We start from the raw sequence: 21,928 nt of genomic DNA on the forward strand, positions 1-21,928 counted from the left end.
TGGTGGGCTTTGTCATGGTAAAATGACTTTGGGGAAGTTTCAGTGATTTTGTAGCTTCTATGTAGAAGTTAAAAATTTACTCTCAATGAGGTAATGCACACTCGTGATTGTTAAGCTGCACGGACACAGATGGTATAAATTGGTACAGGAAAGTAAACTCGAGGCTTCAGCATCACTGAAGACCGGCCATCATTTGTGTGAGTGTCTTTTTTCATTCCCACTCTCCCATTCGGGTACTGTTCGATTTGTGGCGCTGGCACGCAACATGATTGCTTTGAGATTTGCAAAGGTGAAGGGACATAAGCCCTGATTACATACATTTACAATAGCTATTTCTTTATTCCACAGATATTTCTTGCATTACGCTTAATCATCAATAAAAAAGTCACTTACATGGGCATTGAAGATCTTAATCGCTAATTAATCCCAAAAAATTTTTCCTAAAAGTTATGTGTAAAACATGAACAACTCGAATATGTGCTGATGGAAGGAGAACAGACTCTGGGTGGTGAACACACAATGTGATATTTAGATGATGTATTATAGAATTGGACACCTGAAACCTATGTAACTTTACTAACAATTGTCACCCCAATAATCTTTAATTTAAAAAACATTTAAAAAATAAAATAAAATATGAACTTTTTTTTTTTTTTTGTGGGAGAGGGAGCGACCCATTTTATTGAGGGGTTTCTGAGTGTATCACAGAAAGACTGGGACTCAGTGAGTCCTGATGCCTGCGACCTGGATGGGATGTTCCTGACCTCACAAATATTAAAAGTCTATTCTCCTTTTTTAAGTGTTGTTTAGACATCTTAAAAAATTTATGTTGACATCTGTGTTTTTTCTCATTTTGTGTTTTAATTATATCATAATAATTAAGAATCCAAATTAATATTTAATATATAAAGATCCAGGAAGAAGAAAATACCTCTTATTTTTTATTTCTCAAAATGTAAATATAATAGGACTACAATAAATATAATCTGAGCTCTTCACATTCTTGTATGAAGATTGACTTACGAAAATCCATTAAAGTTATATTGCAAAAAATAAAGGATGCGATATAACACCTTTCAAATGTTTAGCTTGGCCTAAGAGAACATGCATTGTACTTAATGGATATTTCATATTTTTTTATTCTTCATGTGATTTCACAATAATATATATTTAATTACAAATTTAAATTAATATCAGTCAGCTGAAAATGGAAATAAATAGTTTACTGTCCCAACTATCCCATCTCCCCTATTTCCTCCCATTAGGCAATTTCATGTTGTTCATTGTTTGTTTACCTGCTTAGAATATTTTCTCTGTAATGAACCAAGGATGGTCCATTTTCATATTTGTTCAGGATGAATCTCAACTCTTTTCATTTACCAAACCCAAGCATAGGTTCAAATGATCACTTTTCACATCATCACCCATGAAGTGTCCAGAGCCAAATCGATAGTTTTTCTGAGAACTCATAAACATTCATTACAGTTACAAGAGCAAGAAGTAAACAAAAAGGTGATAAATACGGTGGATGATGTGTCATTTCAGAGAATAAGCTATGTCAAAATTGTCCCCCTGATAATAGGAATTTCCATTGCCTCCTAATTACAACTCAGAGGTTTTTTCCATCTCCCTATCATTTCAGGTAATTGTGATGGAAAGTTCTGTGTTGAATGCGAGATATGGTCACTCATGGCAGAGTGTCTTTCTCACAGCCTGGTCTTATCATGTTGGTCATAGTCAGTTCAGGACCACGTGACGCATTTCATTTTGCTTATTCTTCCCCCCACTCTTACCTGCATTCTGCTTTCCTTTACCCTGAAAATATAATAGTAGTCTTTGGGATGGGAAAGACATCTTCTTTGTCTTTCTACCAAACAAACAAACAAACAAACAAACAAACAAACAAACAAAGTTTTTTTCTTCTGAAATGAGATTTCTCCTTTTGCTCTCTGTGTTTTTTCTTTTTCTTTTTCTTTTTTTGCTATGAAATGGGCTAATGCACGTGGAAAAGTCTACTTGAGTGACTATCAATGCACATGGAAAAGTCTACTTGAGTGTTGAATGTAAAGGGTAAGGAAATGTGCAAGAAACACACAATATAATAAAATAATATTGCCAATAGTTCATTTATACCTTTATTATTATTTTTATAGTTTCAGGTGTACAGAACACTGTAATAGACACTTAAACCCCTCACAAGTGATTTAAAGTGATAACCCCTCTCCTGCAAACTGCTACCCCTGACTTCCTATATAGCTATTACAATTCCATTGACTCTATTCCTTACGCTGTACCCCACAACCTGTGACTATATATATATACATATACATGTATATATACATATGTGACATATGTATATATATATAATTATGTATATATTATGTATATAAACATGTATATATATATATATATATAATTATTATTGATGTTCAATATTATTCAGCTTCAGGTGCACAGTTCAATGTCAGGCATCTATACCATCCATGAAGTGGTTTCCCTAATAAGAAAAGTACCCATCTGACACCCTCAATTAACTCAACCCCAAAAAAACAAACAACCCAATTAAAAAATGGGCAGAGGACATGAAGAGACATTTCTCTAAAGAGAACATACAGAGGCCAACGGACATATGAAAAAATGTTCAACTTCACTAATCATTAGAGAAATGCAAATTAATACCACAATGAGATACCACCTCACTCCAGTCAGAATGGCTGTCATCAATAAATCAACAGACAAGTGCCTTCAAGGATGTGGAGAAAAGGGAACCCTCGTGCACTGTTGATGGGATTGCAGATTGATGCAGCCGCTATGGAAAACAGTATGGAGGTATCTCAAAAAAACTGAAAATGAAACTAACTTATGACCCAGCAATTGTACTTCTAGGTATCTATCCAGAGAAATCCAAAATGTGAGTTCAAGACAAATCTATGCACCCCATGTTTGTTGCAGCACTATTCACATTAGCCAAGACATATAAACATCGGTAGACGACTGGATTAAGAAACTGTGGTACATTTTTACAATGGAGTATTACTCGTCTATAAAGAATGAACTCTTACCATTTGCAAAGATATAGATGGACCTACAGAACATTATGCTAAGAGAAATAAGTCAGACGAAGAAAGACAAATATCATATGATCTCACTTATATGTAGAATCTAAAGAGCAGAATAAATGAACAAACTAAACAGAAATAATCTCAGAGATAACAGAGAAAAAATTGATGGTTGCTAGATGGGAGGAGGGTGGGGATGGGAGAGAAGGTGAGGGATTAGAAAGCGCAAATTAGTAGCCACAATATTGCCATGGGGACACGAAAGACAATTTGGGGAATATAATGAATAATGTTGTAAAGCTTATACCTTTTTAATTTTGTCCTGTTATCCTAAACGTATGACCTTAATGTATATAATACATGTTATATATCGGTACATAACAAATTATGAGTACTTTAGAAACATAAAGCAGCACATTTATTATCTCATATTATTTATGGATCCGAAACTGGGCATGCCTTAATTATTTCCTTTATTCGTGGTTCCACAAGGCTCGAGCCAGGGTCTTGGCCAGGCTGAATTTTCATGTGAAACTCAGCTTCCTCTTCCAAGCTCATTGAGGCTGTTGACAGAATTTCTTCTTTGTGGTTGTAGGACTGAGACCCTCAGCTCCCAAGGCTGCCCCTCTGCACTGACAGTCACACCATGGCTGCTTGTTTCTTCAAGGCCATGTGGAGAGCTTCTCTGACTCCTCTCTCTATCTGTCCTGTGTAATCCCTTTTCAGTGTATTTCTGATTAGGTCAGGTTCATCCATAATAATACCTTTTGATTAGCTGAAAATTGGTAATGTAGATCCTTAATTACATATGAAAAATAGCCTCTCTTTGAGATTTACTGTATTCTCATCACAGAGTCACATTCCATCATATTGGCATACCTCAGAGATATTGTGGGTTTGATTCCAGACTACATTAATAAAGAAAGTATCACAAAAAAGCTAGTCATAATCCTTTTGCTGGTGGAAGGTCTTGCCTTCCAGTTGTAAAAAAATGCAAAACCTGTGAAGCACAATAAAGAGATGCTCAGCGAAATGAGGTATGCCTGTTTTCACAAATCCCAGTGAAACTAATGGAGAGGGGGTTATACAGGTGTATATCATGTCATGGACACTTTATGGGTCATCTTAAAGTCTGCATAGCATACCAACAACTCCTAAAATTTGTTTTAATTGCTACTGTATAGTTTGTTGAATTTAAGCACTGTCTTTTGATTTCTGATGAGGTAACTGGAATTTAATTCACATCTACCTGGACAAGGAATACTTTTCTAGTTACCCTAATATATAAATTCTTAGATTCTCCATTAGTGACCTCTAAAGTTGCCTAATAAAGATAATTATTTAATAGCTGGACTGGGACAGCTCTATGCTTATCTCTTATGAACAACTAGCAATGAAATCAAGTCTATTTCCAACAGCGACGAGCCTCAACAACAATGAGCCTTTCTTGGAAGACCACTTTCCCGCCCTAATCAAACCTTCAGATGACTACATAGTCCCAGCCATTTTTCTGACAACGACGTCATGAGAGAATCTGAGTCACAACCTGCCTCCTAAATTGTTCAAGGATTCCTAATCCTCAGAAACTGTGTGATAAAATATATGTTTATTATTTTAACCTGCTAATTTTTGGACTTAGTGGGAGACACATTCACAAAGACCTACTAAGAAAAAAAAGGAAACAAAACAAAAACAAAACAAAATATTATTGAAAGGAATCAACAATTTCCCGAAGTTCATCATCCAGCAGTTCCATGCATAAAAATTTTCTTTATGTAATAATCGTTATGATCCATTTGTTTTCAATAACGTTGTTAAAACTTCAATTTTAATGTGAGTTCTTTCTTCATTTCTTTCTGAACTTGTCTCTCCCTCTTCTGTGACTGTGGCATGATCCATAGTAGATTGGGAGCAGATACAAGTGTGACCTCATTTGTAATGATGCAAATTTTTTGATAGAGTGTGAGGGTCTGTGATTGTCAGAATCCCAGTGTATTTCAGTTACAAGGTATAGATACATCAATATTTTCTCAAACCAAGTATCACACAGGTTCCTTGGGGAGAAATTAAAAATACTTCATAATTAAGCTGAACACTTTTAATTTGATTGTTAGACATTAAGTGGACTTTTGAACATATTATCTGGTTATTACCTATACTATAAACACTTATTGTAAAACTGGCATAAATGCCTTAACAAATTACATGAGTAGCACAAAATTTAGGTTTTTGGAAAAAGTTATAAAACTCTCAGAAAAACTGATAATACATAAAAAATTCGTCATTACTAAACACTAAGATATAGCCAACTGTGTGTGAAAATCAAATGGTCTAAGTCATGAATAAAGTACATGTATTTAATATTCTTACTATGGGGATGTATTATTTAAATAAACTTAGGAATTTTGTGTTTTGTAATTTAGGTAATTAAAGATAAAATATGTGATCACAATTCTAACACTTGGCTTCAATAGAAAGTAAAATATCTTATCCATTGATTTATTCAACAACAAATTAAAGTACTTTAAATCATAATAATTTTGTATCATCACTGTCATTTGGTTTAAATTAATGTAGCTTTTTCCATGTCTCTAAAGTAACATGAGGAACCATGTTAGAGATATGAAAATAGAAATTAGTCCATCCTTTTTTTTTCTTTAATTAAAGTTTATTGCAGTGACAATTGTTAATAAAGTTACATAGATTTCAGGTGTACAATTCTGTAACACATCATCTATTTATCACATCCTTTTAAGAAAGAAAGTCTTGCTACCGCTGCATTCAAAACCTAAGTTCAGGGACATACAAACTCTAGGACATGCCCGGTGTTTTATACACAAAGTTTCATTGAATTCAGATGTCTTGGGATGAGCTCTCTAATTATTTAGGAAGGAACTGTTGCTTAACACATTAAGTTCTGATCTCTGTTAAGATGAGTGAAGTTTGTTGGTGATTTATACTCCATGGCTGAATATGTATACAGAGAGGGGAATGAGGGAGAGACAAAGACACAGAGACAGAGAGAGAGCAAGAGAGAGAGAAATGAGTCATGATTATTCTTTTATGGTAAGAGAAAGTAACTTATAAGCATTACTTTAAATGGCTGAGGCTGATGGCATGCATTTATTTCATTCAAAATGCAAGGTGCCCAGGGCTGTACAGGAAGAAGTAAATATACGAATCTTGTGTCTTCTAAGCTGCGAGGAAAGGGATTCATTTCCTGTGTTTGACTGTTCCCAACCAGGGCGTAGGAACTCTGCACCACCTGTGTACCTGAGGGTCAGACACTCAGCCCCTGGTTCTGGGAGGATGGCTCTGCTTTCAACCCTAATTTGTTAAGTGTCTCATAGTTCAACTGTTCTTTCACTGTTTTTGAGTTCAAGCTGAGGTCAGACTAAGCAATTCACGTTTCATAGACTCGCACTAAAAATAAGGTCTCAGCGCATGAAATTTGAGCCAAGGAAACAATAATAATTTACCTTTACCCTGATATTGCAGCAGGCTCACGGGATGAAAGTGCTCCTGTGCTCACACAAATTTTAGAGTTCTGTTCCTTTTGTGAGGAAGTGTGCACACACACACACACACACACACGCACACATATCTTCTCTATTTTATCATCCTGTAGAGTACAGGGAAAGGGAAATGTTATAAAATGAAAACCATTATATTTATAAGACACAGCTTGTGTAACTGTTTTCCTAGGAAAAATTCAAATCTCATATGAGTCAAAATAGAAAGTTATTATATTTTTAAAAATCGTGCTAATTTCTTTACATCCGATACACAATGAAATGTATCAATGTGTATTTTGTCTAATTGTAATGAATATTATATAAATAAATTTTAAACCATTTATATTGGTGACAATTAAATTTAGTTGTCTTACTTTAAATAAAAAAATATTTTTTAAATTTTTGTGATTTTTTTTTTTTTATTTCATTAATTTGAACCTCTTGCCTTGAAAACAGGGTTCACACGGTGTTTGCCTCCACATTTTCCCAAGAAAAACATAATCTATGTCCTGGTCACTTTTGTTCAGCACTGTGTACTTTTTCTCTTTGGTGTTTTTGCTTATGCTTCTCACTTGCCTTTTTTCCCCTGATTAATCCAGAAAACGCTTTCCCTAAATACCATGTGTTGTGCTTTATTAAACTAACTTTGATGGTAATGTTACACAGATATCTTGAGAAACTTGGACTGATATAGTTATTTTGCATCTACTTGTATATTTCAAGCACTGAAAACACAACTGAGGCACATAGGACTTGATTTCACTATGTTACCACACAACGGGCCAATGCTGATTAAAAAACCACCTTCATTTATTTCTTCAAGTATTAAGACAACGTGACTATGAAAGCCAAACCATTATGCTTTTTGGAACTTTCCTCTCAATTGACTTTTTTTTCTTTTTTTTACCACGGCCTAGGATATATGTATTTTTTTAAAAAAACAAAATACAGAAGGACTTATGAAAATGAACAATTATTTTTCCTACTTGTTCTCACTTGGTGTCTCTCTAAGGGGCAACTGCTTTTCATTCTGTTTTTTATACTTTTATCAGCTTTCTCTGTAAAAGTATGAAGAAGTGTTTTCTTAATTTCTAGCCAAGGATGAATCTTGGAGTTCTTTCATCTGACCAAGCAAAGGTTCTGAAATACTCTTTTCTACCCGACTATTAGAGTTGCATCTTGGTTTTTAATTAATTTATTGTTGTTATTATTATGTTTTTATATTGCTGAGGGCTTACACAGATAATTATTATTATTATTTTTTGCCCTGCTATTTTTTTTAATTAAAGGTAGATAAATGGATAAAGAAGTTGGGGTATATATACATAATAGAATACTATTCTGCCATAAGAGATGACGAAATAGTACCATTTGCAACAACACGGATGGATCATGAGATTATAATGTTAAGCAAAATAAGTCAGACAGAAAAAGTCGAGAACCACATGATTTCACTGATATGTGGTATCTAAAACTGAAAACAACACAAGAACAAGACATACAAATGAAGAAACAAAAACTCATAGACACAGGCAATAGGTTAGTGGTTACCAGAGGGTCAGGAGAGAGGGGGTGGTAGATGAGGGTAAAGGGGATCAAATATATGGTGATGGAAAGAATACAAAGATTATTAGGTGCTGTAGGAAACTAGTTGTATGACGGTATTAAATTTTACCGAGGTTTCTCTTTAAAGGGAAATTATCTCCTGATAATGGTAAGAAGAAGAGAGTTGTCGTCAGATGTTGACTCATTTCCCATAATGATTTGAGATGTTGATGAAGGACTCTGCTGATTCGAGGATACATGAGTGCCCCCAATGTCTTCTCTCCTCTCATAGCATGTTTTCTGCCATTCAGTAGCTCTCAGTTTAGCCACCTGACCTCCTTTTTTATCTTCTTACCCTCCTCCACCATTACACCATTAGTTTATCCTCCTTTTCATCATGTCAAGGAAGTTTTTCAGAGTCTTAGGAATGGGTAACATCATTTCACCCATTTCTTTTCTCATTTTTTTTTGTGTAGTCTTATCTGAATTTATTTATTTATTTATTTATTTATTTATTTAAATTAAAGTTTATTGGGGTGACAGTGGTTAGTAAAGTTACATAGGCTTCAGGTGCACAATTCTGCAACACATCATTTATATATCACATTGTGTGTCACCACCAAGAGTCAGTTCTCCTTCCATCACCATATGTTTGATCCCGTTTACCCTCATCTATTACCCCTTTCCCCGTATCCTTGGTAACCACTATACTATTGTCTATGTTTGTGTGTTTTTTCCTTTGTTTGTTTTTCTTGTTCTTTTGTTGCTTTCAGTTTTATCTACCACATATCAGTGAAATCATATCGTTCTCAACTTTTTCTGTCCGACTTACTTTGCTTAGCATAATAACCTTAAGATCTATCCAGGTTTTAAAGCATGCATCCCCAAAGAGTCCATGCATATTAAAGAGGCAAAAGGACCTGGGATATTTATATCTTCAGCACATACTCTATGGCTACTGGTCCAGACTTACAGATTAACTTATGAGGTATTTAACTGATGGTTCTGATTGCACAGGGTAAACAAAAGGATGTGTTTTGGTCATGACACATCTTCATTTTATACTGAGATTTTTATATAGTTTATGTGACATTTTCAAGGTTGCATGCTGCACAAATCCGTGTAGTTTAGACCTATCTTTTGTCTTGTTTTGGGCATAAACAATGTTAGGCAATCTAATACATCTTGCCCAAAGCATTCCATAGGTAAGGATTTTGAGCAGCCAAACTTTCTATTGTTTGCTAGTAAATTTGTCATTAGCATGTGTAAGGAGACTCTACAATGTCAGAATCCTTTTTTTTTTCTTTCTCAGGGAAGATTCCCAATTCCTTAAAAGGAGAATAATTTGCCGCCTGATGCTAGCAATTTTCTTTCCCCTCAGGCAATGAATGCATTTTCAAAGCAGTGAGATCAAAATAAATTTCTCATTTGGGACGATTGCCATGTGTACTATTATTTTGATATACAACACTTAGAAATTATACAACAGTTAGAAATTGCTGGTAGAGAAAAGACCTCACTGTTCACATCTTAAGTGGATATTCATTTCTTTTTTTAGGCTCTTTATTCAGGGTTAGATGGTCTTGTAGTTATTAGAGTCCTTATTTGCTATGAACAAGGGACAATCCTAAATTGCAGGCGATAAAATGTGTGGTTGTCTGCAGTGGCCACTAGGGGAGAGGAGATCCTGCAAAGAGAGGTGCGTCTTCTGCAAGAATACCTAACTTTTCAAAACCAAGTACATAAGTTAATCTGAACATTTCAGTGGAATACCCTGCTTGGTTGTCTGTGCAGCAGACCCTGAGAACGACGTTGGGTGCAAAGTTTGTTTGGATGTGCATGGAATAGAGATTGGAGAAAATATTAACACAGGAAATGGAAGGAAGAACACAGTCAAGTTCTTCCTCAGAATGTAGTTATTAGAGGAGGCTGGTGCTTAACACTGTTGACTGATTCTGGGAAATGGGACAACTCCAAAGTTCAGACTTACTTTATGGTAAGGCTGAGGTAATGTTCAGACTTACCTTATGGTAAGGCTGAGGTTGCTGGACTACGCTATATCCTGATATTTGTTTGTTATGGCTCATTGAGGTGAGAACTGCTCAGCACTTCTGGACTGCCATGTGTGAGAGCAGCAAGGCTTTCAACTGCTGTAGAAGAAAAAGTCTGCAATGCAAAGTTGCAGACAGTGGTTGGCTAGAGTTCACATAATATCCTAAGGGATGGATGGGGCCGTGACAACCATTGTCCCAAGTAGATATAATGACAGTCATAGTGGCACAAAAACAATTCAACTGCCTATTCACAAAAAGGAATCAAACAAGCAACCACAGTTGGCAGTTCAGAAAGAATTAAAGGGAGGGTTTGTATATATATAATCTTATCTGTGAGTGTGTACATTTGTGTGTTCTTTATCTTCTTTGTGCTTTGAGACTAGAGGTTTTAATCGAACACATCTTTGATGGAATTTTCTTCTGAGTCAGTGAACGAAGATGAAAAATAAAAGGCAACAGTTGATTTAAGTCTCATCAAATATGGTTCTGAAAACTTACAGTAAATTTCAAATGAAGGTGGTCCTGTTAGTACTGGAATTGGAGTAATAACCCCTATGATATATTCTATCACAAAATTGTATCATTTCAAAACTAAAGCTGAAAGCAAAATCTTAAACTTCTATTTTGTTAAAGCAATGTTTCATGGGCAAAAATGAATAAAATTAGGCAGTTTTTGTTAGTTCAGCTTAGTTCAACAGTAAAACTGTAAAAGAATAGACTTCAAGTGGGCAAAAAATCATTTATACATTATCTCTCATCTTGGATTTGCATAAATTATGGATGAAGAATTTTCATGCTTGCATTATCAGGTAAGGATTTAAATTTTATCCATTTTGGTGGCTCTGAGAATGCACCTTTATTCACACAATGCACAGTAAAAGGATGGAAACTTTTAACTTCAGAGAAACTGAGATATCATATCACAGTTCTTGTTTTTTCTTTTTCTTTTCGTCATTTTATTTGGTTGAAATGCCTATCTTTTATAAAAAGTTTCATCTGTGATAATATTATAATACTTAAACAAAAATAATACCAACAACAAAAAATTTAGGAAGTCTGCTTTATATGTGTTGAACAGTAGATTGTATTTCCAGATTATCGTTCAAGGTTCTTATTCTACCCATCTGTCCTACATTTAAATTTCCCCTGATAAGGTATTCTTCTGAGGACAAAACCTTGTAAATTCAACTGTCAGTATACTATCTGAATGAGAAAACACAGTAAATTGTATAATACTTAAAATATTATACAAATAATTACAAGAGAACAACTGCAGTCTTGTTCAAAAGATTTCACGGAACAGAACCTGGAGAGAACAGAGGCACTGAAGGATGGGCCTATACCAGCTGAGGCAGTTGTAGAGCACAGGTGTGTGTGTGTGTGTGTGCATGTGTGTGTGTGCGTGTGTGTGTGTGTGTGTTCATGGAAGAGTAATGGGGAGTCACTCTGGTTCTACCTTTTTGATATTTGCCTTCCATAATAGCTGGTTAATGAGGCAGGGATAAGAAACACAGAATGAGAGATAGAAATACCAACTTCCTTCTGCTTAAAAAAAAAAAGGAAAAGAAAATTAGAAAAACACAGCGACAGAGAGTAGAATAGGTATGATTTGAATGTACTGCATGTGTGCTCTACAGAAAGACTGCCTGGATTTCAAAGTTAGTGGCTTTAGTTAAGTATGCAGTTCTGCCATAGTTTTCTCATCATTAAAACAAGTGTGTTTATGTATCTTTATTGTTAAGTCATTCTCAGAAATAAGTGAACTAATATACACCAAGTGCTTTAATCTGTGTTTTGTACAAGGTAAATTGTAAATGTTTCTCATTATTAAAAGAGGAAAATACTTTGTGGAACTTTATTATACTAAGTAAATTTATGTTAGGTTTGCATAGCTTTTTTTCTCTATTTCAAATACTTTTTAAAGATGACAGATATTTGAACATCAAAAGAAAAACAAACTTTTTCTCACCCTCTTCTCTGATAGTCAAAGAAATCGCCTACATATGTGCACTGAGAATTTCCTGTGTTGTGGTTCCGGAACATTTTAGAAGCTAGTAAGTTTACTGCTTCTTTTTCATATTATATATCGTGTCTCACCAATGTATGATTGAAGAACACTGCTTGAATATACATTTTTTCTTTTAAATTTCTATATATACAATGTACAGATTCCTAGAGTCCAGCTGAATTCCGTGATCCAACAACGTGCTCCTTGAACAAGCGCACATCGTTGTCTTAACCGGTATCAACACTGGAACAAATTGCTCATGGCAGGTATGTTGGCCAAAGTCATAAAATGAAGTGTATGTCATAAAACTTTTGGTGATGGATGCACTTCTGAATGGAATGTCTTCATTATCCAAAATTGCACTGGCAAGATGATTGGGTGTCAAACCAAATAACTTTTTGGATTCTTCCTGCCTGGGTTCTGCTTTTACACCTTCAGCTCCTGGGTTTGTTCTTTAAGTCATCACTCTACCTCTCTTTCTCTACAGATTTTCAGACAACTCCATGGAGGTTGATTTGTGGGATCTTAGCAGTAATGTGCCTTGTGTTGATGGCTGCTTTGGGAATATTGTTGAAAAATTGTAAGTTTTTGTAAGCAAGTCTATATTAAAATTAAAACTGTGATGAAAACATTTAAAAATAAAGGTTTCAATTTACAATGTGTAATAATTTGTTTATCCATAGTCTGTATATATTTAATTTCTAATCATTTCCTATAGCATTTCCTAAACAAAGTATTCGGCCAACATCATCACCAGTAGGAACCACAGAACCCCAGGAAGGTAGGTTCCATACCTTGGGAAAACTTAATGTTTGTAGAGGATGAAATAGACAGTTACTTGCTTTTCGCACACAGGCACTTGATGGACCATTACACATAGTAATGCAAGTTTAACTACTAATTGTAGATAGTCGCATTTATTCTTCTCTAATGTAAGAATTAAACTACATTGATGAGCTTTATTTATTTATTTATTTATTTATTTATTTATTTATTTATTTATAAGTGTATATAGCCTGAATTGACATATTTTTCCTATGAGTACTATGTTTAAGTAACAAATGAAAAATAAATTATAATAATTATTTCAGCTAATCCTAATCACCCTCCCATGATTGTTCATAACTAACATTTCATATCTCTATAATTTTGCTTCTATTTATTCCATAATTCAGAGTATAGTGCAGAGATTTCTGCAATTAATTAATCTTTTAATTAAATTTTTTGGGTGACGTTAGTTAATAAAATTATATAGGATTCAAATATACAATTATGTAATATATCATCTATATATTGCATTATGTTCACTACAAAAAGTCAAATTAACTTTCATCACCATATATTTAATCCCCTTTGCCCTCTTCCACCTTATCCCCACCTCCTTACACTTTGGCAACCACCAAATTGTTGTCTGTGTCTATGAGTTTTTGTTGCTTTGTTAGTCTTGTTTCTTTCTTGCTTTCAGTTTTATATGCCACATATGAATGAAGTCATATAGTTCTTGACTTTTTCTGTCTGATTTTGCTTGGCATGATCTATTCATGTTGTCGCAAATGGCTGTATTTCATCTTTTCTTATGACTAACATTCCATTTTATATATGTATCACATCTTCTTTATCCAATTATATATCGAAGGATACTTTGGTTGTTTCCATGTCTTAGCCAACATGAATAAAACTGCAATAAACATAGAGGTACACATATCTTTACGGTTAAGTGTTTTGGTAGATAGATACCCGTAAGCCCAGAAGAGGGACTGCTGGATCATATGGTAATTTTATTATTAATATTTTGAGGAACCTCTATACTGTTTTCAATATGGGCTGTACCAGTTTATATTCCCACCAGCAGTGTATGAGGATTCCCTTTTCTCCACAACCTCTCCAACTCTTGCAATTACTTGTCTTGTTGATAATAGCCATTCTAGCAGGTGTGAGGTGATTTCTTGTTGTGGTTTTGATTTGCATTTCCTTAATAGCTAGTGAGGTTTAGCATTTTTTGTTGGCTGTATATTATCTTGGGAGAAGTGTCTGTTCATGTCCTCTGCCCATTTTTAAGAGATTTCTGCAGTTCTGACCTCACTTATCCAGTGGAAGAGAGGTCAAGGTCCAATTTTTTAAAATGTATTTGTTTTAAATGTTCTGCAAGTTGTCTTACCATCTTCTGTGAACCTAGAGAATTGACTTATATCTGTGGTTCTCTTAGTGTTTTCCCAGCTACACTGAGATATAATTGATGTATAACACTGTGCAAGTTTAAGGTGTGCACTGTGTTCATTTGACATACTTATATATTGCAATATGATTACCAAGGTAGCACTACCTAATACCTCCATCATGTCAAATGACTATTTCTTGTATGTTTTGAGAAGATTTAACATCTACTATTTAGCAACTTACAAGTAAATAACACAGTATTGTTAACTCTAACCACATGTTATACAGTAGATCCTCAGAACTTATTAATCTTCTGAGTGAAAGTTTGTACCCTTTTACCAACATGTCTTCATTTCCTCCACCACTCAGCCACTGGTAACCACCACTCTCTACAACTTCATATATATTGCAATATGATTACCAAGGTAGCACTACCTAATACCTCCATCATGTCAAATGACTATTTCTTGTATGTTTTGAGAAGATTTAACATCTACTATTTAGCAACTTACAAGTAAATAACACAGTATTGTTAACTCTAACCACATGTTATACAGTAGATCCTCAGAACTTATTAATCTTCTGAGTGAAAGTTTGTACCCTTTTACCAACATGTCTTCATTTCCTCCACCACTCAGCCACTGGTAACCACCACTCTCTACAACTTCAACATTCATTTGGCAATGATTTGAGTAGCAATCATTGAGAACAGTATATGTTCAAGGCTAAATCACTGGTAAACTATATGACCGGCCTTCAAATTAATTGTTTTATTTATGTTCATTTTGAAAATAAAATATTCAAAATATATATCAAATTTCTCTCAAGGTACCATACTTTTTTCTGACTCAAGAAATATGCTACAATGCTTGCCTTCTTTAAATATCTCTTTCCTCTAATTTACTCTAGTTACACAGCAGGGCTCAACTTTGGGTTACTTCCTTAAAGATTCTTCTAACCATCCCCCATTCTATATTCTTTTAGGGGATGTTTTAACATAATGAATGTCTTGTGTATAATTACCCTAATTAACATGAAATATAATTAATAAATGATTGGAAGTTATACATACCCTCCACGAAGAAAAGAATCATCTCTGACTCAGTCACATAAATATCCTTGAATTTTGGTATATGCAATACATCCTCAAAGAATATTTGTAGAAACAATAACAAATGATTTTAGAATGAGTAAATAACATTTAAAAAATTGAATCTCGCAGTGGATGAATCTTGAGATTATCATGCCAATCAAAATAAGTTAGACAGAAAAATTCAAGAACCATATGATTCACTCATATGTGGGATATAAAACTTAAAGCAACAAACAAGACAAACAAACAAGCAAAAACTCATAGATATAGACAATGGTTTAGTGGTTACCCGAGGGCAAGGGGGGAGGGGACAATAGAAGAGCATAAGGGGGACAAATATATGGTAATGGAAGGAGAACTGACACTGGGTGGTGAACACACAATGCAATATATGGATGATGTATTACAGAATTATATACTTAGAGCTATATAATTTTACTAACCAATGTCACCTCAATACATCTAATAAAAAAATTGAATCTCCAATGTTATCACTCATGTTTTATTTTTTCTTTTAGATGCTGGCTGCTGTTATTGTCAAGAAAAGTGGATTGGGTACCAATGCAACTGTTACTTCATTTCTAATGAAATAAAAACTTGGACAGAAAGCAGGGAATTCTGTGCCTCTCAGAATTCCCGTCTGCTTCAAGTGCAAAACAAAGATGAATTAGTATGTATTTAATTGTGGTTTCTTGCACTTTCTATGAGCTAGGAAAAATATACTATCTAAGTAACATGAATACTTTGAAACCTCTAATCAGATCATAACTGGATGGTTATATTTGAAGTAATAACGATTTACTCATTTCTATCCCTTAAAACACTCATTACAAAACCTACATAAAAATTATATTTCATATAGAATAAAATATTTATAAGATATGTATTATAAAATATATAAAATATTTTATGTATTATAAATATTATAAAAATCAAGATGCCAGATAAAGTTTAAGAGACATTTCAGAGAAATCAAAGAAGACATAATAGGTCATTATTTTTATTCAAATGACCAAAGAACTTTTTAAATGTTTCGATCTTTAGTTGAATTTGTAATCTCTTTAGTAATTATATAGCTTTTATCATCATTCATGGATATAATGTGCAATGAATATAGAGAGCATAATCATAATAATTACCTATTGCTTAAGAAAAGGGGAAAGGTTTCTTCAGCTGCATGAGGAAACTGTGTTGAGTGTAGGTTGAGTAGGTCTATCAGAGAATTTTATCTTACAATATACTGATGAATTAGGTTGAAATTTGATTGTTGATATCTGTGAAGGTATTGTTCTATGGAAATTTAACCCTTTAGAATATTTTTTATTCCTTCAAGAATGAGATTTTGTGATACTTTTTCTCACCAATGAAAGGGCCTTATAGTGAGAAAATATGAGACATGTAATTATACTTCCTAAACTGGACATAAAAAAGAATTTAAGTTCAAGTGATTTGAAGTCTGGATCTGATGTTGGACATTGACTTTCTTGAAAATACGGTATTCCCAGAGTAGATTCAAATTAGGTTAAGATGTTTGTCTCTCTTTCCCATCAGAATTTCACGAACTCCCTTATGTATTTATACTGGATTGGACTGTTTTATAGTGAAGAACATGGTGCCTGGTTGTGGGAGGATGGCTCTGCTCTCTCGCAAGATCTGTAAGTTTCTGGCAGTCCCACCCTTTGCTATTCTTTATGAGTTTTTCCATAGGTTTCAGTAGAGAATATAACATCCAGGAACACTGTAGCTAAAATAATCTGTCTAAGGCATGAGAATACAGAAAAGAGAATAAATACAGTAGCATACCAACTTAAGCCCCACCTAGATCATCCGATTTTGTGCTCAAGTGACACGAAGTTACTGTAGTTGTGACCATAAAAGGGCTTTTGACTTTCTCTTTCTTCCATGGTACAAGCACGTGGATGTGTTGTGCATGTACCGATGCTCACGCAGAGAGAAGCTGCCCCGGGAAAACAGGATAGTTATTATATTCTTTATCCTGGGGGAGCCCAATATTCTCAGCATCCTCATGTGTCAAATATGCTGGGCTTCTGCATATCTGTAACCTTAGAATCTCACATTCATTCATAAACATGGTATTTGCAGCATCATGCAATGACAAATATTATGCTCTGATTTCTTTTCCTAGGCTACATTAGTCAGTACATCTTTAAATAAAATAGAGGCAAAGTTTATTATATATTAAAACCATTAATAACAATGGCAAGAAAAAAACAAACTCTGACCTAAATGCTATTGATTAGTGAGGCAATACATCAATTTTATAATATTGTAAAATCATTAAAACTGTGGGTATTGAATGAAAAAGATGCAATGGCTCACTCAGTATGTTACTATCTCATTCAAATGCTTGAAAAATTTCTATCACTTAATAAAAACACCATCTCTGAACATTCTCTTTCCTTTTATCATATGTTAGTATTTTATTTTTCATTACAGATTTTCATTCTCTCAAACCATGGATACAGGGAAATGTGTAACGTATTTCAGAAGCAGAAAACTTCTGAGTGAATCATGTGTGAAAAAAAATCGTTATATCTGCAAGAAGCAGCTTATTTAGGTGTTTGTTAGGGCGGATCGGGTGGGTAACAAGATCCAGTATTACTAAGAATGGTAAGTTTACCTCTTATATTATTATTAATTATCTACTTCTAAGATGTGTGAAATGTTTCAAATTCTTTCTTATTATACAATTGTTTCATGTATTTGATACCCCATGTTTTAAGGTTGATGAAATTGTGCACCTACAGGTAAAATTATAAAGCATCAAGATAAATAATTTCATGAATATTTTGATTTAATACATGTGTTCAATATTGCATGCAATATATTCTTCCATATACATGGTTATAAATTTTCCCTGCAGAAATTTAAAAATTCACATAATAAAATACATATCAACAACATTTCAGTCCTGTCTATGTTATAAAGGACCATCTCTACCTCACTTTTCTGACCGTTAGCTCTTTCTGGATATTTATCCATCTATATGTTTTAATTTAGAGCTAAAAGTGCCATAGGACACTTTCCTCATGTGTATCATTCAGACTCACAGATGAACACATTTGTGTGTCATCTCTTGAATTCCTGAGTTCTGTAGAACAATCATAAGTCTTTGGCCAAATATGTGGTTCCTGTGTGATGGCTTTGAGATTTGCAAAGGTGAAGGGACACAAGCCCTGATCACATACATTTACAATAGCTATTTCTTTACTCCACAAGTGTTTCTTGCCTTATGCTTATCCATCAGTAAGAGTCACCTACATGTGCATTGAAAATCTTAATCGCTACTTAATCCCAAGAACTTCTTCCTAAAAGTAATGTGTAAAGTATGAACAACTCCCCTTTTTGTGGGAGAGGGAGCAATCCATTTTATTGAGGGGTTTCTGAGTGTTTCACAGGACTGGGAACACAGAGTCCTGATGCCTGTGACCTGGATGGGATTTTCCTGACCTCACAGATTTCAAATGCCTATTCTCTTTTTTTAACTATTGTTCAGACATCTTAAAAAATTTATATTGACATCTGTGTTTGCTTTCTAGTTTACAATTTCAATTAAATCATAATAATTAAAAATCCAATTAATATTTAATATATAAAGATGAGGAAGAAGAAAATACCTCTTATATTTTATTTCTCAAGTATAAATATAATAGGATTGCAAGTTAAATTCTTCACATTCTTGTATGAAGTTTGACTTAGGAAAATACACTGAAGTTATATTGGAAAAAATTATGGATGGGATATAACATCTTTGAAATGTTTTTAACTTGGTCTAAGAGAACATGCATTGTACTTAATGGATATTTCATGTTTTGCCTTTATTGTCCATGTGATTTCACAATAATATATTTTTAATTACAATTTTAAAAATAGTATAGGTAAGCTGATAATGAAAATGAATAGAGTCTTGTCCCAACTATCCCATCTCCCTGTCTTCCTCCCATGAGGCAATTTCATCTCTGTTTTTTGTTTTTTGTTTGCTTTTTACCTGCTTAGGAGAGTTTTCTCTGTAACGAACCAAGGTGGTCCATTTTCATAATACTTGTTCAGGATTATCTCAACTCTTTTCCTTTAACCAAAGCCAATCATAGGTTCAAATTATCACTTTTCACATCATATTCCATGAGGTGTCCAGAGCCAAGTCTATGTTTTTTCTTTGCTATCTCCAGAGATGCTTGAACATAGGTTTTTGTTCATGACCAATAAGGACAGTAAAACTAAGTAACTAACTAATTAACTAACAAAGTAACTATTTCTGGTAAGTTTTTCTTTTTTTTTTTTTTAAAGTTGGTAAGTCTCAAGTGAAACCTAACTCCAATTTGTTTCTTGATAATTTACAGTTGAGGTAATCGGTTAGATACCCTGTCTCTACTATGTGACAAGACTCTCAGGAAACTTCTGCCTCCGCTTTCCTAAAACCAAGTTTTATCACACAAATATCAGCAATCTCATCCAGAGAAGAATGAGGTCTCTGTACAAATAAAAAGATCATTGGGGAGATTGTCCTGGAATTTTCTTGGTTCCCATCTTCTTATCTGAATTTTCTTTCTCCTGTTGTATCATATTATTTGCCATTATTAAAAGCATTATATGATTATTCTCATTGGAGCTTTATGATTTCTTTACATTAAATATCCCTTCAAATATTTGGAACAAGTTCCCCCTTTTTCATATCCACAATTTTGGACCTTTGGAATGTTTTCGTTTTACATCCTAGTGCGTGGGTTGAAAAACACTCTAAAGAACTGGCTAGTAAATGTTTTCAACTTTGTGGGCCAGTCTCTTTGAAACTACTCAGCTTGGCTATTGTAGTGCAATTAAAAACACAGAACACATGTAAATGATTGTTTGGCTTTCTTACAAAGGAAACTTATTTACCAAATAGATGGTGAGACAAATTGGTCCACAGGCCATAGTTTGCCAACCTCTGTCAAACTATGTATAATGAGGCTATGGAGGCACCAACCTACTCTTCACTTTGTTTATCCTTTTTGGGTCACATCATAAATGTTGTAATCGTACTTATAAATGTTACAGTACTAAAGCAGTTATGTCTTATTTAATCAGGCTGTAAGAGGTGAAAATCCATAAAGTAGGTGTTATGGCCAATCTGCAAGATTTCCCCCATAATCCTCTCCTTCTGGTGCACACATCTTTGCATGATTTCCTTCCACATTGTATCAGGGTTGATCTGTGTGACCAGTGATATACAGTGGAAATGATAGCATGCCACTTCTGTGTCTAGTTTATAAAAGACAGTGTGGCTTCTCCCTCATTACTCCCTTTGGATCGCTTGATCTGGGGAAGCCAACTATCCTCCCATGAGCGGCACTGATGAAAGGACCATGTGACAAGGAACTAAAGCCTCTTATGAACAACTAGCAATGAAATCAAGTCTATTTCCAACAGCTACAGAGGGAGCCTCTCTTGGAAAACTACTTTCCTGCCCTAGTCAAGCCTTCAGATGACTACATTGCCCCAGCCATTATTTTGAAAGTGACCTCATGAGAGAATCTGAGTCACATCCTTCCTCCTAAATTGCATGAGGATTCCTTATCCTCAGAAACTGTGTCATATAATGCATGTTTATTATTTTAACCTGCTAATTTTTGGACTAAGTGGGAGACACATTCACAAAGATCTAAGAGAAAAAGGAAACAAAACAAAAACAACCGAAATATTATTGAAAGGAGTCAGCAATTTGCCAAAGTTCATCCTCCTAGCAGTTCCATGCATAAAAATTTTCTTTTGTAATAATCATTATGATCCCTTTGTTTTCAGTAAAGTTGACCCCACTTTAGCTTCCAAATTGACCCCCAACTAATTTAAATCAATCAGTGTGTCCACCAGCCGCAGTAATTTACATCTAGCCTAGTCATCGTCAGTAAGGTGGAGAGGTGTTCTTGAGTTACTATCACAAGAACTAGAGGAGAATTAGCTGGACACAGAAGAATTTGTATTACGTTGTTCTAGTTACATTAATTTGAAAAATAGGCAAAACTAACAAATAGTACACATTAGATATCAAGATAATGTTAGAGGTCTTGGTAGTGGTAATATATGTAAGGGGAAAGAAGATGTTAACTGGAAATTTAAATGAGGAAAGATCTTGGTGATCCTGGAATTTTGTATCTTGACAGGGATGGTAGTTGCATGGGTGTTGGATCTGATGCTTATCAAATTTTATATTTTATTACTTTTTAATACATAAGTTATATTTCATTCAAATATGTGAGAAGAGAGAATATGTTTGTTGAGGTATTTCTGTCTTAAGTAGGATTTGCTATGAGACAGGTCTGTTATCCAATTGTAACTCTATAGTAACCTCAGTTTTCTATTTCCAAGTCCTTTTTACCTTATATGATCTTGTTAAAACTTCAATTTTAATGTGAGTCCTTTCTTCGTTTCTTTCTGAAGTTGTCTCTCCCTCTTCTGTGAATGTGACTTGTTTCAGAGTAGATTGAGGACAGATGCAA

The 21,928-nt window shown here is 34.2% G+C and overlaps 1 protein-coding gene across 1 annotated transcript; it reads left to right on the top strand.

The window, feature by feature from the left end:
- The first annotated feature begins 12,514 nt into the window (after positions 1–12,514).
- LOC117028760 (natural killer cells antigen CD94-like) lies at positions 12,515–19,938 on the top strand. Its single transcript, XM_033117646.1, has 6 exons — positions 12,515–12,761; positions 12,900–12,962; positions 15,950–16,101; positions 16,983–17,086; positions 17,889–18,062; positions 19,793–19,938. Exons 1-5 carry the CDS (start codon positions 12,515–12,517, stop codon positions 18,007–18,009), a joined length of 687 nt encoding a protein of 228 aa, XP_032973537.1. The 3' UTR covers positions 18,010–18,062; positions 19,793–19,938.
- The last annotated feature ends 1,990 nt before the right edge of the window (positions 19,939–21,928 follow it).

Source organism: Rhinolophus ferrumequinum, chromosome 10 (genome assembly GCF_004115265.2).
Source record: "Rhinolophus ferrumequinum isolate MPI-CBG mRhiFer1 chromosome 10, mRhiFer1_v1.p, whole genome shotgun sequence".
NCBI classification, from domain to species: domain Eukaryota; kingdom Metazoa; phylum Chordata; class Mammalia; order Chiroptera; family Rhinolophidae; genus Rhinolophus; species Rhinolophus ferrumequinum.